The 20,159-nt window shown below is 41.9% G+C and overlaps 1 protein-coding gene across 1 annotated transcript; it reads right to left on the bottom strand.

The window, feature by feature from the left end:
• Positions 1–6,390: 6,390 nt before the first annotated feature.
• Positions 6,391–7,548, bottom strand: LOC132389744 (N-acetyllactosaminide beta-1,3-N-acetylglucosaminyltransferase 3-like). The gene has a single exon (XM_059962329.1). The coding sequence runs from the start codon at positions 7,546–7,548 to the stop codon at positions 6,391–6,393; it is 1,158 nt and encodes a 385-aa protein (XP_059818312.1).
• Positions 7,549–20,159: the final 12,611 nt, after the last annotated feature.

Raw genomic sequence — 20,159 nt, 5'->3', positions numbered from 1 at the left:
ATGCTGAGACTGTGGCACCTTTGGGAAAGATAATGAAAGAAGCAGGGCATACAAATTTGAAGAACGGCTTACAGTGGAATGGAGAGGTCTAGATAGTTTTCAATGCTATTAAGCAGGAATTGCAGTCAGCACCAGCATTAGCTTTGCCTGACTACGAGAAGGTTTTTCATTTGTATGTATCCAACCGACAGGAGGGTTATGTCACAGCGGTTCCAACACAGGAGAGACACACAGGAAAAGAAAAGCAGCCGATAGCATACTACAGTACGAGACTAGATGAGGTGGCTCAGGAGTATCCACCCTGTTATCAGGGATTGGCGGTGCTGTACTATGCATATGGAAAGGCATCATCTGTAACCCTGGGCGATCCTGTGACTCTGTACACACACCACAAAGCAGCAGAATTGCTGGAAAGAGGGAAATTTGTGCTGACGCCAGCCAGGATAACAGCGCCTCAGATGCTATTGACATTTCCAGACACAATTATACACAGATGTACTCCCAGTAATATAGCTGATTTTGTCCCTTTGGGCTATGAAGGAGAACCCCATGATTGTGTAGGGAAGACGATGACATTTGCCAAATTGAGAGCAGATTTATGGCCAGAACCACTAGAGGATGCAAATAAAAAGGTTCTGTTCGCAGATGGCTCTTGTTAAAGGGATTATGGTAGAAATCATGCAGGGTTCTCAGTAGTACAGCAGGATCAGTCGAGCTATAAGATTATTAGGATGGAGTCCTGTCCCCAACCGTGTTCCGCCCAACTAGCGAAAATCAAAGCCCTGACAGCTGCATGTGAAATGATGGAAGGTGAGAGAGTAGACATCTATACTGATTCGGCATATGCTCATGGAGTATGCCATTTGTTCGGGGCAGTGTGCAAGCAGAGAGGTTTTAAAAAAAAGTAATGGGGATCCCATACAACATCGTCAGCAAATTCTAGACTTAATAAAAGCCATAATGAATCCTAAAGCATTGGCTAGAGTAAAATGCCAGGCACATAAAAAGGGAAATGATGTAATTACAAAGGGAAATCAAGCTGCGGACGAGGCAGCCAGAAAAGCGTCTGGGTGTACATCAGCTGTCATTGCCTCCCAGGTAAGCCTAACTCCAGAACCCGAGGTAGAGGACCTAATTGAAATACAAGGTAAGGCAACTTTGGCAGAACAGACAATGTGGAGAGGAAAGGGGGCCAAGCAGAACCCGGAAGGATTGTGGAGCATGGAAGACGTTTTGTTGGTAGCGCCCACCCCTCTACTGACGATTCTGATTTCAGAAGCGCATGGGATGGACTATTGTGCAAGGGGGGAAGTGATAAAGAAAAAAAAGGATAGTTTTTGGTCACCTTATTTACAGGCTTCAGCAGACTTTGTCTTGTCACAGTGCGAGGTATGCGCACAGGATAATGTTCGGAAGGAAATTACAACCCCAATAGGTCACATTCCTGTACCTGAAGGACCATTTAAACATCTAGTGATTGATTACGTAGATATGATAAAGAAAGTGAGAGGGAAAAGATACATGCTGGTAGTAATCGATCGATTTAGCAGATGGGTGGAGGCGGTACCGTCAAGAGATCAAGGGGCAAAGACAGTGATTACATTTCTGACAAATGAAGTGATCCCAAGGTTTGAAATACCTACAGAATTTATCTTTGACAATGGTTCAGCTTTTATCCAGAAAGTGGTCAAATTGGTACTACAAGCGCTGAGGATAAAGCAAAGATTTGCATGTGTATACTACTCTCAGTCGCAGGGCATGATAGAGAGAATTAATGGAACCCTGAAAGCATTGGACTGGCTGTTGGCAGAAAAAGGAGGAATTTGTGTGATGTTTGGAGAGAAGTGCTGCACTTTTATACCAAACAACAGTAGTCCAGAAGGATCGTTTACTAAGGCAATGTATAAGTTGAAAATTCCAAGATAGGAAGTTAAACAGAATGCAGGGTCCGGACATCAGTTTTTGACTGGTTAGAAAGTAGACTCGGAGGATGGGGAGCACGGCTGACTAAAATGGCAATAACTGTCAGTATTGTATTGTTGAGCTGTGTGCTTGTGCTGTGCTGTTTTCTTCCTTGTCTCAGATCTCTTGTCGTGCGTGCTGCAACCAAACAATTTCCGATGCTCGTGGCAATTACTGAAGCAAGCTTAGTGGGGAAAGAAACACCGCAAATGTATCGTTACAGCCTGCAACACCTGCGGGATGAACAAGAGCAAAACGACAGTGTGGGAGTAGATTGCAAGGGCTTCTGAGTCTTTTCCCCTGTTTCAGGTACAAAGGGAACAGAGTTTTGGCTCTGCGGCCCAGGGTAACAGGGAACAAATATTGTGAGGTCTTGGCGGAGAAAATTATACTTTAACCCGAGATTTGGGAATAAGTGCTTGAGTTTATTGGGGCTTTTGTGTGCGGACTCTTAGTCTTCTTTCTCTGTGTAAGACCCTATGTAGAGATGTAGATTATGTAGTCTGAGTTTGCTATTTACTATGCATGTACCCAATTTAGTAGGAGAATGAAATCTTAAGAATGTAGAAGACAATGGTGTGTTAATGAGAGGTAGCTAAGAGATGTAGAAACAATAGTGGCGGATGTACATGTGATACGCAACTATAGACTGATTGGATATGCTAATGCAATTAAACCAGGAGATTGCTATAAAAATGCTATGTACAAGGATGGGTGGGCAATCAGCGACAAGCTCAATGACTGTATCAGCTTTGATTTGAAATTAAAGTTTATCCCTTCTTGAAGAATATTCTGCGTCTCCTGGTCGTTTGTGGGGCACCGCTGACATATCCCTCTCATCCGTGGACTTCTCCAATCATCTCTTAAATGTTTCCATCTTCTCATGCAATACCCATCCATAAGAGCTCCGGAATCTTATATTGTTCCTCATCAGTTGAACCATTGGATCTCCAAATCATTGGCTCAAGGTCACCTGACCTACCTGGGTCACCTGGTTACTGGTCATTGTACAGAGCTACAACCAACATATGGTACCTGGCTCTGCACAGCCCAGCCTTATGTAATCGTATCTTTACACCCTGACCGGTCCGAACCAGTTAAATGAGGCAACCCAGACAGAGTCTAACGAGACTACAGATTGCCTGTTTGATATGTCTGGCATTTTACATAACAAGTAGCTGCTCCTCTGAGCATGGTCTCAGGTTTACTGCTCTGATTAGATTGTCCCTGGGTCAGGAATCAGTTCAGAGTCCACGCCCTTCACATAACAAATGGCGACTTGTTTGAGAATGGTCTCAGGTTTAGCAGATCATTACCTGAAGCTCCCTGTGTCCACATTCTGTTCCTCTGATTAAATTATTCCAGTTCAAGAATCAGTTCATAGCCCACAAAATAGGAGAAAACAGAGAGAACTGGTTTGTCTGCATCCCCGCCCTTGATCAGACTGTAGTTTCTTCTGGCCAACAGTGAGCCATTCAATCTGACACGACAATATCTTTCTCGGATGTGCTGCCGTCTGTCTGCACCGGGGTGGATGATGGAGGTTTTGCAGAGGTGCTGAGTGCTGTAGGAGTCGAAGGGGTTTACAGAAATGCGGTGTGATGTAGGGGTTGGAACGGGTTTGTTACGTGCCCCCCGTAACGGGTTAAAATAACCAGCAGAATTGGAACACACCTGGAGTCTGGTATTGTTACAAACAAAACACTACTTATCAGTATCTACGTAATCTCGTAATATAAAAACAGACAAATCAAACAAGTTACCAGAATTTATGCAAATCTAAGTGTGTAAATATAAAACCCCAAAATTCTTCAGCTTAGGTAGTAAATGATAGTCTTCCAATGGTATAAGAATGACGTCTGTTCAGTTTGTGATATTTTGAGTAGAAATGAGGAGAGAGAGAGAGAGAGAGAGAGAGAGAGAGAGAGAGAGAGAGAGAGAGAGAGAGAGAGAGAGAGAGAGAGAGAGAGAGAGAGAGAGAGAGAGAGAGAGAGAGAGAGAGAGAGAGAGAGAGACAGAGAGATGATTTGTTTTCCAAGTAAGCTGATGTCGTCGATCTTTCCGTTGCCTTCCGAAGTCCTGGTAAAGTTTTGTGATCACACAAAAGAGTACCGACTTCATGCAGTAAAGCTGTCAAAGGTTAAACACAACGATAACAATCCACCAGTCACCCCTTTCCCACACTGCAATCAAAACCCAGCCTTTCGTGGTCACTGAAAGTTTATCCAGTGTCTATTCTTTCTGCATTACCCTCCGTGTCTTCCGTGTGTCAGTGTGTCTGTCTGAAAAGCCAGCTGACTATATCCCAAACATGCTGAACATCAGCTGTCCATTACATAGCTCCGCCCTTCCGTAACCATGGCAACTCAAGAGCTCGGTGGTGTCTCTCGTTCTCTCTGAATCGTTGTACACCAACTCTCTCTCTCTTTATAAAGGCACAGTCCATATATAATACACCTCAGCATCTCGTCACAGTTTTACAGATAGCGAGGGATGTCAGCACACTTCTCCACCAATTTGGAAATGCAATTTACTTGTAGTACCAAACTGGCATTTCTGTCTGTAACAAAATGAAACCCGTCTTGTGTCGGAGTGTTTTGCTAATAATGTTCGTGCAACATTATGCTGAGTGATCCTGAGTACCTGACTGCAGACCGCAGTCCCTACACTATAATGGCAGAATATGGCATTAAAGTCAAAACTTCTGACAGTGCGGCGGATCAGATGGATCTTGGGGTCTGAGCCCACAGAACACACAAAGCTGCTATACAGGTTGATTCTGTGGTTAAGATGGCATATAGAGCATTGGCTTTCATCAAATGTGGGATTGAGTTTCAGAGCTAAGAGGTAACGTTGCAGCAATATAGGACCCTGTTCGGATCCCACTTGGAGTACTGTGCTCAGTTATATTTGCCTCACTGCAGGAAGCCTCACTACATGGAAACCATAGAAAGGGTGCAGAGGAGATTTACAAGGATGTTGTCTGAATTGGGGAGCATGCCTTATGAGAATAGATTGAGTGAACTCGGCCTTTTCTCGGAGCGATGGAGGATGAGAGGTCGCCTGATAGAGGTGTACAAGATGATGAGAGGCATTGATCGTGTGGACAGTCAGAGGCTTTCCCCAGGGCTGAAATGGCGAGCTTGAGAGGAAATAATTTAAGGTGCTTTAAAGTAAGTACAGAGGAGATGTCAGAGGTAAGTTTTTTTTTACACAGAGGGAGGTGAGTGCGTGCAATGGGCTGCCGGCGGCGGTGGTGGAGGCGGAAACGATAGAGGCTTTTTAAGAGACTCCTGTATGATTACATGGAGCTTAGAAAAAGAGGGCTATGGGTAAAGCCTAGGTAGGTCTAAGGTAGGGACATGTTCGGCACAGCTCTGAGGGCCGAGGGCCCATATTGTTCTGTAGGTTTTCTATATTTCTATTCAGACGACGGTCACTGGGTTTGCCCCAGCTTCCTTTAATTTGCTGTTACTAATCAATCCCAAATGCCGATTGGCCACTAGTTGATTGCTCACCGATTGCTCTATTGCACTGCCGTGAGCTGCCCCTCGGACAATGAGCCTTATCGAAGTCCCTTCCTCTCCAGATTTCCGATGTCCAGGTTGCCACTAGTCAAAGCTACCGGACTTAACTCTCAGTGATGACCGTGTCAATACCAGCAACATGACACTGGCAAACGAGTACATTGTCTTAGACATGACACCTGCCAAATCTAATGCCACTCCCCTTCGCACTATATATGGACTGCCGTCTATGTATGCATATTCATCTGTTGTCCCCACATGTTCATTGATCCCTTTCCCTCTCTGCAATGTAAATACACCAGTTAAAGCCATCTCCTGCGTGTGTGCTTTTATTTGATATGTAGTTTACACAGACACAGTGCAGGCTGACATTTGAGTACAGAAGTGATGACCTTAAGTTTCTCTATTCCTCCAACCATGAGACAATTTTAGATCTAGATTCTTTGTTGTTCTCACAGTTCCAGTCCAAGAAATTCATTTGTCTCGTTCACATTTTGCAAGGGTTATGTAAGAAACGGCAAGAAAAAAAACACAGATATAACTGTTGCTAAAAATTTTATTGGAGTGTTATTATACAAATGCACCAAGTTAACATGCTGTACCTATCTGCACGCAATGCAACAAGGACTGTTCACTTGGAATAACTTTACAATTGACTTAAATTGTGATGCTCCTGTCTATATTGTAATGTCATTATGGGTGCAGTCAGAATTAGGCTGAGTGATGACACCTAATATCTTTACAAACATTTGTAGAATGTAGAAAGGCGCCAACCTTATGAATTAATGAATCCTCCAATATAATTTAGGAATTAACCTTCTTACATTGCATAAACAACTGATTAACAAACACATGTTACAAACTGCATTCCTTTCCAACAGTTGCTACATTCTCTCATGACTCATGTGGTCCTTTCCGTGGATGCAGACGTCTGGGGAGCATGAACACACTTCAGATTAGCATCATGCACTGCATCCCACAACAATAGCATTTCAAAAGTCCGGATACGGTGCACTAGCAGCAACTCACGGTAATAGCAAGGATTGAAAGATTCATCTTGGGTAGAAGGAACACTAAATCCAGCTGTCCTAAATCCGCTATGGTGATGTGGGGCTAGTCCAGCCTTGGCCAGACACATCCCAAAAAATACATCATCAATGGGGTACAGTTCAAGGTCTTGGGCTATGTGGAAAATGATGTGAGCTGTATACACAGACATGAGTATGCCCGCTCCACTAATGTATGGTGGGTAAAACTTGATGGTGGTCAATATTTCTGGTATATAATACTTACTCGACTTCTGGCGTTTGGGCCCAAACCCATAAATGAGTCGGCCCATAAACAGGTGTTGCTGAACCTTCATGCCAAGCAAGTAGTCAACCATGTTATCGGTGTTGACAAAGGCATCATCATCTGCACTAAAGATGAATTTAGCTCTAGGGCAAAATTCACTGACCCACTGCAGCAACTTGTATTGTTTGAGGGTGAGGTTGTAAAAGGTATCCAAGAAATCCCATTGTAGTATATCTCTGTGTTCTCTGTTTTCCATGGCTAACAGCTGATTCAATTTCCTACTTTCATTTTGGTCAGAAGAGACACCAGAAATAAAGACTCTCTTAATTAGGACCCCATTGAATTCGCGTTCTTTGCCCCAAGTCTTCCTTATCATTTCCCACCGATCCTGATTGAAAGGGTGAGATTTGATCACCAGCAGCAGGAAGACATTCTGAGATCCTTCTCGACCACCACATTTGTCTGGAACATTTTGAATCATGTCAAATTCTCGACAGTGTTTATACATCAAGTAGTTTTTTATGTGCTCTTTCTCTTGATGAAATGAGGACAGGTGCACCAATGTCGTGTTCGCGTGGCACTTTGGCTTGAGCACTGATTCAGTTGCATCACCAGTAACAACCTTGGGCAGGTCATTGCGATGAACAGTTTCTGCAACAACATCAGTCTCTCGACATTGGTCATTATCCCAGAACATGAAGAACAAACCCAGAGTAATCAGAACACCCAGCACTACTTTCTCATGGAATCGCCGATGTCTTCTCATCTTTCACCTGAAGTACAGAAAAAAAATGATTAATTCAAAGGAAACTTTACATTTCCATGATGCTTGAGAAGAATGGGAAGTTTAAGCTGTAATGAAGATCACTAATGCTTTGTAATATTGACCCCAAAATGTTGGTGAGGGAAGGAATAGGCAGAGCCCTACTCGCTGCTGAAAGTTTAATTAACCTGAATCATTCCATCCCAGCAGAAAAACAAATCTACCTATAGGATATCATCTCTGTCATTAAACTGAAAGTCGCATAGTTTATTTCTGGGCCTTAAAGGTATATGATTCCAAAGGCTTTATTCCACCTCGCTTCACAGCTCTCATCACTCCTCTCGGGGCTTAAACTGAGCTGGGCCAGACATAGAGCAATATAGCACAATGCAGGGATTTTTGCCCATGATGTTGCACCGACCTTTTAATCTGCTCCAAGATCAATTGATCCCTACTCTCTCAAATAGATGTCCATTATTCTTTCATCCATGTGTCTATCTAAAAGCCTCTTAAATCTCACTGATACATCTACCCTTATCACTTCCCAGGCTGTGCATTCCATACAGCCACCATTTTCTTTTTGTTAAAAAAATACTACTTCTGACAAACCCCTATACTTTTCTCTAATCACCTTAACATCATGCCCCCTGATATTAGTCATTTCTGCCCTGGGGAAATGTTGTTGGCTCTCCATTCTATCTATGCCTCTTATCAGCGTTTTCACTTCTATCAAATCAACAGTCCCCAAACCCCCCCCCCCCCCCCATCTTTGCTCTAAGAGGAAGGTCCCAGCTCGGTCACCATTCAGGTTGAGTTCACAGGTTACTGATACTATAGAAGATGATGTATTATTGACCATTGATTAGTAACTGAATATATGGCAGTGCAGGGAAGGTAACGTGTTAGTACAGCTACTGAAAGCATCTGATTTTCGTGGTATTTCAACCTGGTTTCTGTATACCTACAATAGGAGAAACAAAGAGAAGTATACTCAAGGAACTTGGCTTTTTGCTTCTATCTTAACCAGAGAATTGTATTCTGTTACGCATCCCGTAACTGGATCACTTACCAGCAAAGATAGAGAGGTCCGTTGAAGTCTGATGGCATCACTTTAAAAAGTTTTTTATTGATAAAGGGGCACAAAAATAAGGTTAATACAAACATTCAGGTAATGTCCGTCATCAATACTAAATCTAAAAGCGCGGGTATAATAATAATCAGTAAGCTCTATCGTTGTCTAGGGGATAACGAATTGTCCAATGGAAATATACGGTTCACTGCATTTCGACAAGCTGCCGGCTTTTGGTTGTCGCTGTGGTGCACTTTGTTGGAGAGAGAGAGAAATAGGAATAGAATGGAACAGTTACCCTGCGGGTTTTCCAACCTTTATGATTTTGATCCGTCGGATTCTCGTTGGTGTGGCCGTTCACTTGTGGCCTCTCCTTTAGCTAAAGCCGTTCTTCCGTGGTAAGGCCGCCAATCCCAGGCAAGGGAAGGACACACACGAACCCCCCACCGGCTGTCGCTATTAAACGCTGTCACAGGATTTCTAGCGTGTCTTCTGATGCGTCTGAGGGGCCGTCTTTACAGACCCTCTTTTATCTGGACTCACGGGGTCTCAATCAGGTTGGGATGATGCAATCTTTCCCCGTCACCCAGACCACGTTGCCCTGAGGGTTTGCTCGTAACCCAGTCCCCATTCCACAAAGGTGTCTCCAAGAGACAATGGCCGTTTCCGTGGCTTTGTCTTGATGAGGGGCCAGGCCACATTCCAAAAACCTTGAGGCTTCTCTCTCATTTCCTGAGTCCAAGACCCGAGTTGTTGCTGTTGAACCCACTTCCACCACTTGTTCTGGTAGCTACTTCCGGGTACTCACTGTCCTCTGTGTACAGAAGTTATCACCAAGGTCTCTTTTCAATTTTCCTCCTCTTCTCTTCTATCTGTGATCTCTCATGTTGGACTCTCCAACTTTCCAATAATGACAATCCATCTTATCAATACCCCTTATGATTTTAAACTTCTGAGGTCACCTCCCATACTCCAAGGTATAAAGGTCCAGCATGGGCAACCTCTCTGTAACTCGCGCCCTCTAGACCAAACAGACGTCCTCCTAAATCACTTCTGCACTCTCTCCAACTTGGCAGCGTCTTTCCTATAACAGGGTAACCAAAATTGAAGAGAATATTCCAAAAGTGGTCTCAACAACAACTTATGTAACTGCAAATAATGCCCCGCCCCTAAACTCTACACCATAACTGATGAAGGCTAGCACGCTGAACGCTTTTTTCACCATCTTGCTTTTTAGTGAACTATGTATTTGTCAATGCCTTGCCTTTCATTGTATCAGCCCTACTCCATTTGGATGTCTATTGTTACGTATTCAGGCAACAATAAATATATGAGTTCGGCAAGGGTTTATATAACAAATAACACTTTTATTGAACACTGAAAACAAACCCCTCAAAAGTAAACAGACACTAACGTAACCGGAAACACCTGCTGTGCGGCAGCTCAAACTGTTCTCAAAACGATGCAGTTCAAACAGTTCTTAAAGCGATGTTACAAAAACAGTTCTTTTAAAGTAGTATTGCCAAAAGTTCGAAATGCTCACATTTCATTTAAAAGGAGAGATTGTATAAGACGATTTAAATACTCTTTCACGTCGTTTTGCTTCGATCCCCGACGTCGAACATTTCCCACGAAGTATTTACGAAACGAAACGGCTTAAAGGCACTGACCTTTCCTTTATCACACTGTCCTCAATCTTCTGCTATCCCGCAGAGATTAACACGAGAACAGTCAATGAATTCCTCCTAGATAAGGTCGAACCCGTTTCACCGTCGTAAATCGATTCTGCTCGATCTTTAACTCCCGAACTCCGAACTTCACACTCTACTGATTCTCAAACTAATAGTATTGTAAATAAACTGCTGGCAATGAGCTTTTAAACTTCAGGCATTAGATAAAACTTCATCTTTCAACTAAACTGCGTCATCACATTAAATCACGCAGTGGCATGATGTCAACTTCGCAAATCCAGTCACGAACTGCCCCTCCTCACAGGGTGGGGTCTTCCTTTTATAAACTGTAAAAAAAAACTATCACGTGATCTCTACTGGCGGGAAAATGACGTCACTCCACCAGCACGAGACCATTACCTCAAGTCCAGCATAGCTTCAACCCCAGTCACGTGACAAGGGTACCACTGTCATATGTCACGAGTACGTAACACCTCCCTCCCAAAAAAAACATTTTTGTTCTGACAAGAACAAAAATTTTGAACAATTGCTTACAAGAAAACAATTGCATAAATTTTATAACATATATAATATAAAATACCATCATATAACAGCTTATAACTCACAATACAGTAGGAGTGTTACAATTGAAAAAAAAAACACTCCATAAATAAAATTGCATTGTACATTCAACATCGTGATAGACAATCAGGAACCACATTATCTTTACCTTTAATATGAGTTATCACAATATTGTACTATTGTAACATCAAAATCAGATTTAATAATCTTCTGTTTTTGTTTTTCATATTACTCAGAAAAACTAATAGGTATGATCAGTGTTTACAATAAGTGGTTATTGAGTTATACCAACATATACCTCAAAATATTCCAAAGCTAAAACAAGAGATAACAATTCTTTCTCTATTGTCGAATAGTTTCATTGATGCTTATTAAATTTCTTAGAAAAATAAGCTACTGGATGATCAACCTCATCACCCTCATTCCTTTTGCAATAATACTGCTCCTGCAGCCTCATCACTAGCATCCGCAGCCAATGAAAACGATTTTTCAAAGTCAGGTGCCTTAAGCACAGGTTGTTGACATATCATTATTTTCAATTATTCAAATGCTTCTTGACAAGGCACTGTCCAAACAAACTTCACATTCTTCTGCAGAAGGTTAGGTAATGGAAGGGCAACATTAGCAAAATTCTTACAAAATTTTCGATAATATCCTACCATTCCCAAGAATCTTCTGAGAGTTTTTTTTTCCCCATGTTGGAGTGGGAATCTCTAAAATTGCCTGAATATTTGCCTGAACAGTAGCTACCTTACGTTGACCCACAACATAACCAAGGTAAGTCACAGTGGCATGTCCAAATTCACCCTTAACTAAATTAATAGTTAAGTTAGCTTTTGAAAGCCTTTCAAACAATTTCTCCACCGCAATAATGTATGCTTCTCAGTTATTATTTCCTGTCGCTAAATCATCAATATAAGCATCAGTATCTTTCAATCCCTGTATCACAGAGTTAATCATCCTCTGGAAAGTACCTGGGGCATTCTTCATCCCAAATGGAAGAACATTATACTCATATAATCCAGATGCATTTACAAATGCAGGAATCTCTCTACCTCTGTCTGTTAATGGAACACACCAATACCCTTTCAATAAATCAATCTGTGTAAGGAACTTTGCTTTTCCAACTTTATCAACACAATCATCTACTCTAGGAATTGGATATGCATCTGTTTTCGTTACAGCATTCACCTTCCTACAGTCCGTACAAAACCTAATACCACCATCTGGTTTTGGCACCATAACACCTGGCGAACTCCAGTTCGAGTTAGAATGTCTAATGATGTTATTCTCTAACATATATTCAATTTCCTTCTCAGCAAGTTCACATTTTTCTATGTTCATCCTATATGGGTGTTGTTTAATAGGTTTGGCATCTCCAACATCTACATCATGTGAAGCTATAGTAATCCTTCTCGGAACATCTGGAAACAACTCCTTATATTTAAAATTTAATTCCTTCATCTGTTGTTTCTGCTCTAGCTGTAAATGTGCTAATTTCTCAACAATATTTTCCAGAATGGTTGAATATGGTAACCTAACAGAAACAATCTTGGATTTAGAATGAAAGTCAGATGAATCATCTATCACGTTCCTAGTTAAACCAAACTCATTCTCACTAACCACAACAGTCGCAGTAGCAGATTGTTTCTCAGAATATGGTTTTATCATATTTATATGGCAAAGCTGTGTTGACCTTCTACGATCTGGAGTTTTTATCACGTAATCCACATAATTGATTTTAGACACAATTTCATAAGGACCATGAAATCTAGCTTGTAAAGGATTTGTCTGCACTGGGAGAAGAGCCAACACCTTATATCCAGGCTTAAACATCCTCATCCTAGCTTCCTTATCATACCAAGTCTTCATTTTCTCCTGAGCCAACTTTAAATTTTCCTTGGCTAAGCTACAAGCTTTATGTAACCTGTCCTTAAATTTCAACACATAGTCCAACAAATTAGTGTGTACTTCCTTACTAATCCACTGTTCTTTCAATTAAGCTAAAGGTCCTCTAAATCTGTCTCCAAACACAAGTTCAAATGGACTAAAACCTAAAGGTTCCTGAACCGATTCCCTTACTGCAAATAAAAGTAAGTTTATACACTCATTCCATTCACTTTCATTTTCAACACAATATGTCCTAATCATATTCCTGAGGGTAGAATGAAACCTCTCCAAGGCACCTTGCGACTCTGGATAGTATGCAGACGAAGTACTTTGCTTAGCTCCCAATTTATAAACTATCTGTTGAAACAATCCAGACATAAAATTACTGCCTTGATCAGTTGGTATCTCCTTAGGTAATCCAAAATAAGTAAAGAATTTTATCAGAGCCTTTGTCACAGTTTTAGCTGTTATATTCCTAAGTGGTACTGCCTCTGGAAACCTAGATGAAGTACACATGATAGTCAACAAATACTGATAACCAGTTTTTGTCTTTGGTAATGGACCATCACCATCTACAATAACTTTAGAAAACGGTTCACCAAATGCTGGAATAGGTTGTCATGGAGCTACTGGTGTAACCTAATTTGACAAGTATGGCACGTTTTACAAAACCTCGCCATATCTTTTCTTAGAGCAGGCCAGTAAAAATGTTTTAAAATCTTGTCCACAGTTTTCCTTACCCCTTGATGTCCACCTAAAGGCACACTATGAGCTAACGTCAGAATCTCATTTCGATAAACTCTCGGAACAACTACCTGGTAAACAACATTCCAATCCTCACTTGCAGGAATTGTAGGCGATCTCCACTTCCTCATCAACACTCCTTTTTCCAAGTAATATCCTACTGGCACTTTCTCAATTTCACTACCTAGTAAAGCTTGTTCTCTTTATTTCATAATCTCAGTCTCTGTTCTGCTCTGCTATCATCTCCTTCCGGGACAGAGATAAATCTTCATAGTCAGACTTCCTCCAAGAATCTTGTACAAACAACGAAGATAAGAAAGTCTCTGACTCATTCTCAAATCTCGAATCCTGAGTTGAACAGTCCTGAGTAAAAACCTCATTCTGCACATCAAACTTTTTAGCCATGGTTCTACTCACAACACAGGAAGAATCTGTGTTAGAATTCAACCCTGGTTCCTCTGACTCCATTGTCAAATACACTTCAGGAAAAACTTGTCCACCTCTCAAGTCATTACTTAACAATAAAGAAATACCCTTCACAGGTTAGCTATGCTGTATTCCTACTTTAACAAATCCAGTAACTATCCCTGATTTTAAATTTACTTTATGTAAATACAGGCATAAAATCACTCCCAACATCTCTTATGTAATTTACCTCACCAGTATCAGACTCTTCATCAAACATCAACACACTGTCTAAAATCAGTGATTGAGAAGCTCCAGTGTCCCGAAGGATATTTATTGGCACCAGAGTAGATCCTTCTTTCAAGGGTACAAACTCTTCAGTGATAAAATGATCATATCCCGTTTTAACTTGGTCAGACTCTAACAAAGCTTCATTTGTGTTTATCAAACCCTGTAACTTTACAGGTGCTTCCGTATGTAGCACACAAACATCTGGAACTGCTTCCTTCTCTTTCTGTTTCAATTTGAAACAGTTAGCTATTACATGGCCAGGGTTCTTACAATAATTACAAATAAGACCAAACTGTCTTTCCTTCCTCCTTACCTTTCTCATTAACATCATCTGATTTAATTTCTAATTTACCTTGAGTCTCCATGTTATATTTCCGCTTAAAATTTCTGCCCTGAGGAAATTTATTCTTATGTATTAAAACATATTCTTCAGCTAATCTAGCACAGTCCTGTAATTTATCAGTATCTCTCTCATTTAATTAAGTCCTTTTCTCAACAGGAATGCTTCTTTCAAATTCCTCCAATAAAATCAGCCGTCTCAATATATCATAGTCCCCATTTACATTATTAGAAGAAACCCATCTCTCAAAACACACAGCTTCATCATAGGCAAATTCCACTTAAGTTTTATCCACAGACTTTTTCAAACTTCTGAATCTTTCCCTATAAGCTTCTGGGACTAATTCGTATGCGTTTAGATATGCATTTTCACAATATCATAATCACGTGCTTGCGCAGCTGTTAAAGCTGTGTAAACTTGTTGTGCTTTGCCTTTAATTACACTCTGTAACAACACTGACCATTTATCTTTCGGCCACTGTAACATCCGAGCAATAGTTTCAAAATGTTGAAAATATCTTTCCCCTTCTGTTTCACTATATGGAGGGACCAATTTAATTTCTTGACTAGCAACAAACGGTTTTTTTAGAACGAGAAGACTGATTCCCAGACCTTAATTCCTCCATTGAATATGCAAATTCTCTGTGTTTTTGAACCGCCTCCAATTTACAACGCTCTAGCATCATTTGTTCTATTTGCAACTGCATCTCTAGATTACTTATTGGAAATGACTCTAAAATCGAATCGTCAAAAACACCCGAATCCACATAGTGTGATGCGATTTTTCTCTGTATTTTGCAGTCGGCTAAATACCTTTAAGTTGCACTCTACGAGCTATATCAGATGCATCAGTTTTTTTCGCCTTTGCCAACAACTCCGCATCAGGCGAAACCAGAAACTCATCAATATTCATTGTTGTCGAAAAACACTCACACGCCAATTAAACAAAGGAATCGAGTATTCCCCTTTCCCAAAACACCGATTCAAAAGTTAGCAAGCATTTAAACTCAAATGATCCAATCCGGACGCAGCCCCCATACTTATGTTACGTATTCAGGCAACAATAAATATATGAGTTCGGCAAGGGTTTATATAACAAATAACACTTTTATTCAACACGGAGAACAAACCCCCCCAAAAGTAAACAGACACTAAAGTAACCGGAAACACCTGCTGTGCGGCAGCTCAAACAGTTCTTAAAGCGACGTTGCAAGAACAATTCTTTTAAGTAGGATTACCACAAGTTCAAAATGCTCTCGGTTCATTTAAGGGAGAGACTTTTTAAGACAATTTAAATTCCCTTTCACGTCGCTTTGCTTCGATCACCGATGTCGAACTTCCCACTAAGAATTTACGAAACGAAACGGCTTAAAGGCACTAACCTTTCCTTTATCACACTGTCCTCAATCTTCTGCTATCCCGCAGAGATTAACACGAGAATAGTCAACGAATTCCTTCTAAATAATGTCGAACCCGTTTCACCGTCGTAAATCGATTCTCCTCGACTTTAACTCCCGACTCCGATCTTCACTCTCCACTGATTCTCAAACTAGCAGTATTGTAAAGGACCTGCTGGCAATGGCCTTTTAAACTTTAGGCATTAGATAGTACTTCATCTTTCAACTAAATTGCGTCATCACATTAAATCACGCAGTGGCATGAAGTTAACTTGGCAAATCCAGCCACGAACTGCCCCTCCTCACAGGGTGGGGTCTTCCTTTATTGCATGTAAAAAAAAACCTGTCATATGATCTCTACTGGCGGGAAAATGACGTCACTCCACCATCACAGGACCATTACCTCAAGTCCAGTAAAGCTTCAACCCCAGTCACGTGACAAGTGTACCACTGACATGTGTCACGAGTATCTAACAGTGTGTTTAACCTGTGATAGTTTTACTGCGTGAAGGCGGTACTCTTTTGTGTGATCAAAAAACTTTAACAGGACTTCGGAAGGCAACGGAAAGATCGACGACATCAGCTTACTTGGAAAACAAATCACTTCTCTCTCTCTCTCTCTCCTCAATTCTACTCCTCTTAATATCACGAACTGAACTGACGTCATTCCTATACCATCATAAGACTGTATAATTTACCAGCTAAGCTGAAGAAGTTTGTGGTTTTATATTTACACACTTACATTTGCATAAACTCTGCTAATCTGTTTGATTTATCTGGTTTTATATTACGAGATTACGTGGATACTAATAAATAGTGTTTTGTTTGTAACAATGCCAGACTCCAGGTTTGTTCCATTTCTGTTGGTTCTTTTAACCCATTACGGGGCACGTAACAAAACCGTTCCAACCCCTACATCACACCGCATTTCTGTAAACCCCTTCGACCCATGCAGCACTCGGCATCTCTGCAAAACCTCCATCATCCACCCGGTACATTCAGACGACAGCAGACCCGAGAAAGATACAGTCGTGTCAGATTGAATGGACCATAAAACACTGTTGGCCAGAAGAAACTACAGACTGATCAAGGACTGGGGAAGCAGACAAACCAGTTCACTCTGCCCCGCCCCCACCCATTTTGTGGACTATGAACTGATTCCTGCATTGGAATAATTGAACCAGAGGAACTAAATGTGGACACAGGAAGCTTCAGGTAATGATCTGCTAAACCTGAGACCATTTTCAAACAAGTCGCCATTTGTTATGTGAAGGGCGTGGACTCTGAACTGTTTCTTGACTCTGGGACAATCTAATCAGAGCAAGAAACCTGAGACCATGCTCAGAGGAGCAGCTGCTTGTGATGTAAAATGCCAGACATATCAAAGAAGCAATCTGCAGTCTCGTTAGACTCTGTCTGGGTTGCCACATTTAACTGGTTTGGACCGGTCAGGGTGTAAAGATACGAATACAAAAGGCTGGGGTGGGCGGAGCCATGTACGATACGTTGGTTGTAGCTCTGCACAATGATCAGTAACCAGGTGACCCAGGTAGGTCAGGTGACCTTGAGCCAATGGTTTGGTGATCCAATGGTTCAATTGATGAGGAACAATATAAGATCCCAGAGCTTCAGATATGCCGGGGTGATAACTCTCCAGCGGCCAGAGACCAACCATTGCCGAAAAGTAGAACCACCCGGGCACGTGGAGATCGGGAACATGAGGATAGGAAGATGATGAGAGGCATTGACCGTGTGGATATTCAGAGGCTTTTTCCCAGGACTGAAATGGTTGCCACAAGAGGACACAGGTTGAAGGTGCTTGGGCGTAGGTACAGAGGAGATGTCAGGGGTAGGTTTTTTTTTTACTCAGAGAGTGGTGAGTGCGTGGAATAGGCTGCCGGCAACAGTGGTGGAGGCGGATACGATTGGGTCTTTCTAAGAGACTTTTGGATAGGTACATGCAGCTTTGAAAAATAGAGGGCTATATGTAAGCCTAGTCATTTCTAAGGTCGGGACATGTTCGGAACAAATTTGTGGGCCGAAGGTCCTGTATTGTGCTGTAGATTTTCGGAGTTTTCTATGTTTCCATGGAATGCCTTGCCAGCGTAGACTCTTTTTCCGGGTAATAACTTTTCTCTTCACTGACTGTTCATGGAGTGTCAGGGTTTCCAGTGGGGTGCACACAGGACGATTGTGTGTAAATCTACGTCCTCGGTGTTCAGACTACACTGGTCATGAGGTATGAAGGGAAGTATCCGGAAAAACAGAAACATTAACGATAGTCAGGATGGGCCAGTGCGCAGCAGGTCATGTCTAACCAATCTAACAGATTTTTCCGAGGTAGCTACCAGGAATGGTGTGGTGGCAAGGCAGTGGATGCCGTCTACAGGGACTTCAGCAAGGAATTTCTCAAGGTTCCGTATGGGAGGATGCTCGAGAAGGTTCAGTCGCTTGGCTTCCATGAGGAACTATTGCATTGCTGTCACCATTGGCTACGTTGAGGAAACTGGAGCGTGGTAATAAATGGTTGTCTCTCTGATTGGGGACCTGTGACGAGTGGAGTGCCGCACGGATCGTTGCTGTCATCGTTGTTTGTTGTTTGGCATCATTATTACCGATCTGGATAATGATGTCGTTAACTGGATCAGCAAACTGCCGATGACAGCAGCATTACCTGTGTAGTTGACAGCGAGGAAGAGTACCGGAGCATGGTATCGTAAACAGGATCTGGACCAGATGGAACAATGGGCTGACAAAACGCGATTCGGATTTTATGCAGACAAGTGTTTGATGTTGCACTTTGGGAGGACCAGCCAGCGGTGGGCTGATACAATGAGAAATGGGGCACTGAGGAGTATGATAGAACAAACGAATCTGGGAAATTCAGGTCCATAATTCAATGAACGTTGTGGCACAGTTACACAGGGTCGTGAAAACAACTTTTCGGATTTTGGCTTTCATAGAGCAAAGTAGTGAGTACAGGAGTTGGGATGTTATGTTGATGCAGTTTACGACTTTATTGAGGCCTAATCTGGAAAAAAAAAGATGTGTACGATTTTGCTCAATTACCGGCTACTGCCGGGACTGGACGATTTGAATTAGAAGTAAAGATTACATATTTTGGCACTTTTTTCCCGAGCGCGTAGAAGACTGAGGGGAGATTTGATTGAGGTATACAACATCATGAGGCGTATGGAGAGTGTAAATGCAAGCGGGCTTTCTCCACTGATGTTGGGCGAGAATACAACTGCAGATCATGAGAGAAGGGTGAAAGGTGAAATGTTGAAGGGAATCATGAGGGGAAACAGAGGGTGGTCAGAGTGTAGACAGTGCTGCCAACGCAAGTGGTTATTAAGATTCCGATTTCAAAGTTTTAGAGGTCATTGGATAAGTTCATGGATTAGAGGGACATGGATGGCCACGGTCCGCGTGCAGGTCGATGGGTGTAGGCAGTGTAAATAATTCTTCACAGACCTGACGGTCTGGAGACACTGTTTCTGTGCAGTGGTTCCCTATACCTGACTGATTGCATGTCCGGGTTACAACTTTAGTGTTTTCCAGCACCGACCAATCTAGAAAGTCCTTTATACTGTTCGATCCCTCTGTCCCTGCACACACTGAAGCATGGAGACTTGAGTAAAATTACCAGGTAGTAAATGGATGGTTACAGCATGAGGAGATGGAAGTGCAGATGTGAGATGATAAAGGGAGAATCACCCTACAGGAATTTACCTTCACTCCTTCAGTAAAGACAATAGTTCCGGGCTGGAGGTGGGTGTGACAGTGGTCCCGGTACAGTGAACAAATCTGTTGCTTTGGCTGTGGTAATGCGGATCATTCGTCCCGATACTATACTATACAACAAAGGGGTCATTTCATCAGAATCCTATCCTTAAAGGAATTGGAGGTGGGAAATCTTGGCAGTCGTTGGGTGCTTGGAGTTGTGGAGACGTCATATTTCAATTGTGTCGAATATTAATTGAATACAATACATTACTTTCTGCGTCTCTTTGTCCTGAAGTCGAAAGGCTTTATTAAATGTTGTATGGTTGCTATTACAGATGTTTGTTAACTATTGAACAAAAAAGGGCATGCCATTTTCTGCTTATTTTGCAAATATGAAGGCATTGCCGATTTAAATTATAGCATACGATTTGGACATAAGTGAGTGCAATTGAGAGAGAAAGCGAACGATTACTGCCATAAGTGGCTTTTTGTGAGTCGTGT

This window comes from Hypanus sabinus, unplaced genomic scaffold (genome assembly GCF_030144855.1).
Source record: "Hypanus sabinus isolate sHypSab1 unplaced genomic scaffold, sHypSab1.hap1 scaffold_646, whole genome shotgun sequence".
Classification (NCBI taxonomy): Eukaryota; Metazoa; Chordata; class Chondrichthyes; order Myliobatiformes; family Dasyatidae; genus Hypanus; species Hypanus sabinus.
Note: the sequence above shows the minus strand (reverse complement) of the source record. Positions and strands in the feature narration are given on the sequence as shown.

What these genes read in the sequence shown, in the direction of transcription:
- LOC132389744 (XM_059962329.1), bottom strand. Translation starts at nt 7,548, where the DNA reads ATGAGAAGACATCGGCGATTCCATGAGAAAGTAGTGCTGGGTGTTCTG.